Below are 8,370 nucleotides of genomic sequence, written 5' to 3' on the forward strand. Positions count from 1 at the left end.
GAGTGAGTGAGTGTACAAGGTGTTGGTACAAAACTGGTGGTGGAGAATTTGATTTGTCTGTTTGTGCTCGTGTAGTGTGTCTCTGTAATTGTGTGTGTGTGTGTGTGTGTGTGTGTGTGTGTGTGTGTGTGTGTGTGTGTGTGTGCTAGTGATGATGTCACCGTGTTCTTCTGCTCCGGTTGGCGCGGTAAACGCTGTCGCCTCCGATCTTCCTCAGCTTTTCCTCTGTTGTGTCTCGCACCCCCCTTTCTCCACCACGCACCCCTCCACACACACACACGCACACAAACACACATGTAAACACAAATAAACACATACACACACATACCACAATCACAATTTTTCCTGCTAGTCCTTTTCACACATTCACACGTGTGCACAGAAATTCACATGGCTGATAAGGGGTACTTGTTCTTGCTATGAGCCACTGCCCCCCCACCCCCCATCCCCCATGCCAACCCCTCCCCCATGCCAACCCCTCCCCCCAACCCCCCATCCCAACCCACAACACATAACACCACAAGAGACAGCACACACATGCATAAGTCACGCTCACACAGCATAATCACACACACACACAGACACACACACACATGCACACACACACACACACGGGCGTGCACGCAGAGGGCGGTGCACAGAGATGATATGCCGTCCCAGATGTAAGTAAAAGGTAAGTTCCGTGAGGGCTGCAGGGAGCAGGCTGATCTAAACCCAGCGGCTTCTATAAATAGCTTGATACGCTGAATATCTCCTCGTGGGGTTCCACAAAAGAGTGTGCGTGTGCGTGCGTTGGTGCGTGCGCGTGTTCTTGTTCTGCTATATTTGTGAGAACCAGTTTTATTTTTGCACCGTCGAAATGAGGACATTTCTGTAGTGAGGGCAGGATACGATTAGAAAGGCATGGGGCGTCCGGTTGGCGTGGCGATCTATTCCGTTGCCTACCAACACGGGGATCGCCGGTTCGAATCCCCGTGTTACCTCCGGCTTGGTCGGGCGTCCCTACAGACACAATTGACCGTGTCTGCGGAAGGGAGGCCGGATGTGGGTATGTGTCCTGGTCGCTGCACTAGCGCCTCCTCTGGTCGGTCGGGGCGCCTCTGAGGGGGGGAATAGCGTGATCCTCCCACGCGCTACGTCCCCCTGGTGAAACTCCTCACTGTCAGGTGAAAAGAAGCGGCTGGCGACTCCACATGTAAGGGAGGAGGTATATGGTAGTCTGCAGCCCTCCCCGGATCGGCAGAGGGGGTGGAGCAGCGCCCGGGGTGGCTCGGAAGAGTGGGGTAATTGGGGGAGGTGGTGATATAGTCAGTGGCGGTCCTCACAAGTGTGCGTGCGTGTGTGCGTCATACACGTGCCTTTACACGTGCATCCTGGCAGCTAACCGGTGTCGCTGTACTCGGGATGGTTTACTCATCCTGAGCGGTAGGGGTTACTTCTTCCTCGGCACTTTTCAATAGTCACACCAGTGATTAACACCTTCACGGCTGAGTCAGGGGATTCACGAATCAAATTAATTTTGATGGTCCCTAACGACTTCAAGGCACACTTTAAATATCTTACCACGTTTTTCCTCTTCTTCTTTGAAACCAGTTGCTGTTCGGAGCCGTTTTGCGGTGACCTTTCCACGTCACTGCGATCACGCGTTTGATTTGAAACTCTAGCGTCACCGTGTGGTGCCTCAGCAGGCGGCCCACTTGCTTTCTGGTCGACACCGGCATGTTTTTGTTTTGTTTTTCATGCTTCTATAATTTGTAACACGACGAGAGACGCCGGTGAGTCAGACAAGACATGACTCACCTGTGAGCAGGGGTGTCGCACAGAAATCTGGGCCCCTTTCCTCTTTTGTCTCTCACGCACCACGTTTTTGAGTTCTAGCGTGCTGTATGTCATTTACAACCACAGTATATTCATCTATTTTACCCCAATTGAGCCTTTTGTCAGCGGTCACTCACGACAGGACTAGATGAGCTGCATTGAGAGATGCTCGTGCGGGCGGGGGGGGGGGGGCGGACTAAACCATTTTGCACCTTTTGTAAGGGGTGAGAGGGGCTCCAGAGAGCCTCCACTATTTTCTTTAAGTCCCTCAACCGATGTGTTGAGCCAATTCTAACTGAAGTTATGACGCTAATTAGTTAGAAATAAAAATTTGCAAACCATTCCAGGCTTCCTGAGCCCCCCCCCCACCTTCTGGGTCCTGGTAGCCCCCCCCCCCCCCACGATGCCTGTGAGAGTTACTGAAGAGACCGTCTGCTCAGCACTCTCAGACGGAGCGGAGCAGAATAGGTTGGCGGGGGTCAGAACAGAATTTACATGCTTCGTTTTCACCGTGAAGCTGGATCAGTGGCATCCCCGGTGTGGATCGTTAGGATCCAAACAGACTCTTTAACATTACGTCAAAGAACATCAGTTCTACACACGCACGCGCACACACGGTCAGTCGGGGTGCTTGTTCAGGGGGGAGGGGGCACGCGCTACGTCCTCCTGGCGAAACTCCTCGCTGTCAGGTGAAAAGAAGCGGGTGGCTACTCCACATGTATGGGAGGAGGCATATGGTAGTCCGCAGCCCTCCCTGGATCGGCAGAGGGGGTGGAGCAGCGACCGGGATGGCTCGGAAGAGTGGGGTAATTGGAGAGGTACAATTAGGGAGAAAAAATCCCCCCCCCCCAAAAAAAGAAAGAAACAAGCTTTGCTGGCCAAGCATGTTTTTACACAAACAAGGAAATTGTCTTTGGTGGTCAGAACTCACAATGTACTTTATATACATACATACATACTTACATACATGCATATACACATATGTTTATATACAGTACATACAGTACATACATACATACATACATACATACATACATACATACATACATACATACATACATACATACATACATTTACATAGTACACACCATACATACACACACACACACAGTACACACATAACATGCATTCATGCATGCATGCATAGTACACATACATACATACATACATACATACATACATACATAGATACATAGATACATACATACACACACACATGCATATATACACATACGTATGTATATGCAGTACATACATCCACATTACATAGTACATGCCATACATACATGCATGCATGCATACATACATAGTACACACACATACATACATTCATACATGCATATTTACATGCAAATGTATGCACATATATAGCATGATATCTACTTACATATGTAAAAGTAACATGTTCAAGAATGTATCTGTGAACTGTTTGGTAATGTAAAGAATAATATCAAACCAAAACTAGTTTTCAAATAATACTCCCCCAAATAAGTCACACCTCGTTTCGTGAGAAATGTAAGCCGATAGATTCTCATCGTCATTAATGTAGACAACAGATTTGTGTATTAACATATGATAGTAGCCGAATATCAACCAGTGATGATAAACGATAAACAATAATACTGAATTATTACTGATTGATTGTTTTTATTTGAACATGTAACAAAAAACAAAATGAAATGAACAACAAACTCAATAAATAAATTCTCATAAACAACACATCAAATATTACATGTTCAAAAAGGAGTAGGAGGAAGTATACACTTATTTATTCCTACCCCTTCTCCACTACTCATCAGTTAACTCAATCTTTATCAATTATCTCAATTCTGTGTACAACCTAAATATCACCAGTGTCACTAATTTAAAACTTAAACAGTTGCCGCAACCCGTCCTCATCCTGAAACCTCTCCACGCTAGTTTTGTGTGCATCTTTTCGAACTGAACGTTTCTACTTTGCTTGAGTCCCACAACCAAACTATTCCACAAGTTCACCCCACAGATGGAAACACACACAGTCCTTTTGTTGTACAAACACAGTTTCTTTAAATCGAACTTTCCTCTCAAATTATACCCCCCCCCGTCGAAGAAGATTTTTTTGTATGTTACCCAGTAGTAAATTATTTCTTGCTTCATTCATTATTTGTGCTGTGTTAAATTCTTTGAGATCCGTGAACTTCAAGGCATGTGACTTTAAGAACAGCATGTTAATGTGTTAGTGGAATCCTGCATTTTTAGTTATCCTTGTGACCCTTTTTGCAGTATGCATCATGCATGTAGGTTTCTTTTGTTGCTGTTGCCCCATACCTCCACACAGTTATTCAGATATGGCAATACAAGTGAACAATATAGCATGTACAGTGCTTTATGGTCCAGGCTGTGCCTTGTTCTACCCAGGACTGCAAAACAACTTGCCAGCTTTGCTCGCACATATTTTACATGAGGTTTCCAGCAGATTTGGTGGTCTATTATCACACCTGGATATCTATTTTATATACTCTTTCTGTGTTGACATTGTCGATCATCATTTGTACTTGAGTGTTTATTTTACAATTTACCAACAACATAATCTTTGTTTTGTTCAAATTTAACAATAATTTGTTTATGTCAAACCACCTTTTCAATTTTCTCATTTCTGTTATGATCACTTCCAAAAGCTACTGTAAATTCTCCCCAGAACAGAAAATACTGGTGTCGTCCGCAAATGGAACAATTTTCAATATTTTTGGTACTCCGCTTATATAATTTATGTACAGAATAAACTATTTCGGGCCAAATACTGACCCCTGAGGGACTCCACAATTAATATCCATACATGTTGATTTATCCAAAGGAGTTGAATCAAGTGCAAGTCCAGTTGCACTTGATTCAACTCCTTTGGATAACCATGACCTGGATGAATGAGAACATTCACAGACATGTTGATTTATGCCCACCTATCTTCACAACTTCCAGTTTCTTAAAAAGCTTTTCACCCAATTCAGCAAAACTCCGCTGATACCATACCTTTCCAAATGTTCAAGTAATATATTGTGATCAATGGTACTAAAAGCTCTTTTTTAGATCTATAAATATTCCTGCTGCATCCTTTTTTTGGCTATACAATTAGTCATTTGTTCTATGAATTCAGTTAGCGCCACTGATGTTGATCTGGTTCTGAATCCATACTGGCTGTCGGTCAGTAATTTGTGCTTCTCAATGAATTTGTTTAATTGGTCATTCCCAACATTCCCAAATCCTCTGTGAATAGTACAGATGGCCATTGTAACTCTAGTTAATGGTCACACTCATATTTGCATATGTAACTGGTCATTGGTTTGGGTCGTTAAACCGCTGTATTGTTTATAAGGGTGGGACACCTGCAGTCAGTTTAGGCTGGAGAGGCCACTTAGATGAGTGGTGAAACATAGTATCTGTTGGTAAACGTTGTATCCAGATGAATGATTCAGCCTTCTTTGATTTTCTTACCTGGATTATTGAGCATGCATCAAGACATGTACTATAAACGGCTTCCAACACCCCCCCCCCCAAATAAAAAAGAAAAGAAAAGAAAATCATGATTTACATAGAAAGGGCCAACATTTAGTTTAGAGCGGAAATGGGGGAAGCATTTGAAGAAGAAGGGCACTCTTACCGACTGTGAAGTTGAAATAATGGTTGACCAAATTGACAGAGGAAAGCGTGTATTATATGGAAGCTTAAACTCTGGCAATACCAACAAAATGAAACAAGCTGAATGGCAGAAAATAACCGCAGCAGAAGTGAACGCCGTCAGTTCTGAGACATGGACTCCGGAGGAGATTAAGAAAAAAGACACGCCTGACAGCGTAGGTTATTCTTACTCCCCACTAATAAGAATAATCTTTATTTAGGTAAAGGTAGTGTTTTCGTGGGTACACATGGTTTATACAAGCTTTTTCCATTGCCTTAGCAGTACAGTTTTGTTTCCTGTTGGAAAACCTTATTATGACCAGGGGTGTAGCACAAAATTCTGGGCCCTATACATAAGCAGTCCCTGTGGGCCCCTTTCCTCTTTTGTCTCTCACGCATCACTTTTTTTTAGTTCTGGCATACTGTATATTATTTACCATCACAGTACATTCATCTATTTTAACCTAACTTAACTATCTTTAACCTAACTTAACCTAACTTGACTCTTGCAGTGATTGAAAAAATGGCTCTGTGCTTGTGCTTCTAGCAGCAGTCGCTCGCGACAGGACTAGATGAGCTGCATTGAGAGACACTCGTGAGCGGCGGACTAAACCATTTTGCACCCTTTGTCAGGGGGGACAGTGGCCTCAGAGGGGGGGTGAGAGGGGCCCCAGAGAGCCTCCACTATTTTCTCTAAGTCCCTCAACCGATGTATTGAGCCAATTTTAACAGACGTTATGACACTAATTAGTTAGAAATAAAAATGTGCAAACCAAAACAAACGTTTAATTCCAGGCTTTCCGAGGGCCCCCCCCCCCTCTGGGTCCTGGTAGGTCCTTCACCCCCCGCCCCCTCTACATCGCCGCTGATTATGCCCGGTTTATCGCGCTTGTTTCTCCGAGGGAGAGGGTGATATGGCTCAGTGTTGTTATTGTTGTTATTGTCGAGCGAGCTTTTTAATATCGTCGACTTTGCCGCTGTGGGATTCCTTTTTTGGTCCCTTGGCGTTTTGTTTGTACCAGCTAGTTAGCTTAGCCAGCCAGCTAGTTAGCTTAGCCAGCCAGGTAGTTAGCTTAGCCAGCCAACTACTTAGCCTAGCCAGCCAGGTAGTTAGTTTAGCCAGCTAGTTAGCTTAACCAGCTAGCTAGTTGGCTTTGCAAACCAGCTAGTTAGCTTAGCCAGCCAGCTAGTTAGCTTTGCAAGCCACCGGCTCAGTAGTTGGTTTTTTTTTTTTCAGTCTGACTTCCAGAAGTAATCCAAGCAGCGGTCAAAGCAAATAACTCTGTTGTAGATAGTCCGAGGTCCGTAATCCAAAATGAGTCAATCGCGAAATTATTTTCAAAAACCGAGGACAAAGAGACAACGAGCGAGGGACTCGTTTCAGGGAGGGATCGAACACACCACCACCGCATCTGTTAAAAGGTGATATGATTGTAGAAATGAGGATTGAAGGTATTTTATGGAGTAAAGGTGTAACACACATACTCCATCAGTTCATGTAAACTCCACTGAATGGGTGTTATGCTCTGTGAGACCTGTCTGTGGTTCAGCTGGTAAGATATACTGTGCAGAGGACGAGCAGTCCTTCACAACCACACGGAGTTACCTAGCCATATGTAAAAGATGATTACAAATTATGACTAGTGTCACTCTAATATACCCACACATCCGCCAACACACCTCCTGTTACTTGTCTGTGTGCACGGACACCCATTTTGAAATTATGTTTATCTTATTTTGAAAATGGATAGAAGTTACCTATTAGTTCTGAAAAAAGTCCATCCCAGCAGTTGTGATCCTCCACCACATATTATTAATCTTTCTCACCCATTCACCACCTCTCCTCAAGGCTTGTTCTCTCTCTCTCTCTGTCTCTCTCTCGCTCTCTCTCTGTGGCTCTTCACAAGTTTTATGCCTTTAATAACCTCGCCAAAAAGAAAATTCAATAAGGAGAAAGACGTAAACTGAAAGTGTGTAGTCTTGGTGGACCTGGGTAATAACCAACCTATCTCTCCCTCTCTCTCCACCATCATCTCCCTTGTCCTCACTGTGTATCTCTATCTCTTCCTCCTCCTCCATTTCTCCTCTCTCCCTCACCCCATCACTATTCTCCTCCTGTGTTTCCAATCTTCCCTCATTCCTCTGTTTTCTCCCTCATCCTTTCCTCCCCTTCTTTCTGTCTCTGCTCCCTCCACATGCAGGGGATGAAGTGGTTTGGTGGTATGTGGCTTGGCAGCAGCAGCAGGAGGTGTAGAAGGAGTCGTAGTACTGCTAGTAATAGCAGTACTTGTAATGGTGGTGGTGTGCTGCTCCCCTTGGTTCTCCTGGTGGCGGTGATGCTCCTCGCCGGCCCAGCGGTGGCCCAGAAGCAGCGGCCCAGTGGCGGTGGCATTTCAGAGAAAGTCCCGGTCCTGAACATTGCGGTGATACTGGGCCGCACTCGCTACATCTCGGACCGGGACATCCGGGCCTTGTGGAGCAAGGAGGACCCCATTGATGTCAACGTGGTCACGCTGCTGGTCAACGAGACGGACCCCAAGAGCATCATCACGCACATGTGCGACCTGATGTCCGGCACCAAGATCCATGGCGTGGTGTTTGGCGATGGCACCGACCAGGAGGCCATCGCCCAGATTTTGGATTTTATTTCCTCACAGACGCTCATTCCGATCCTCGGCATCCACGGCGGGTCCTCCATGATCATGGCTGACAAGGTACAGATGAGAGAGATGAATGAATGGTGTGCACGGGTTGATGGATGGAAGGGTGGATGAATAGACAGATGGGCCCACGTATGGGTGGTTGGATGTATGTATGTATGTATATGTGGATCGATGTGAGGACGTATGGATGGTTAGATGGATGGATTTATAGATGGATGTATCGATGGAGGAATTAATG

The 8,370-nt window shown here is 45.1% G+C and overlaps 1 protein-coding gene across 1 annotated transcript in view; it reads left to right on the top strand.

Moving 5' to 3' along the window:
• The first annotated feature begins 7,664 nt into the window (after positions 1-7,664).
• Positions 7,665-8,370, top strand: part of grin2aa (glutamate receptor, ionotropic, N-methyl D-aspartate 2A, a) — a 262,500-nt gene continuing 261,794 nt past the window's right edge. Inside the window, 1 exon segment of the mRNA XM_056287637.1 lies at positions 7,665-8,183. Within this exon segment, the coding sequence (XP_056143612.1) occupies positions 7,665-8,183 (519 nt within the window).

This window comes from Lampris incognitus, chromosome 10 (genome assembly GCF_029633865.1).
Source record: "Lampris incognitus isolate fLamInc1 chromosome 10, fLamInc1.hap2, whole genome shotgun sequence".
In the NCBI taxonomy this organism is placed as follows: domain Eukaryota; kingdom Metazoa; phylum Chordata; class Actinopteri; order Lampriformes; family Lampridae; genus Lampris; species Lampris incognitus.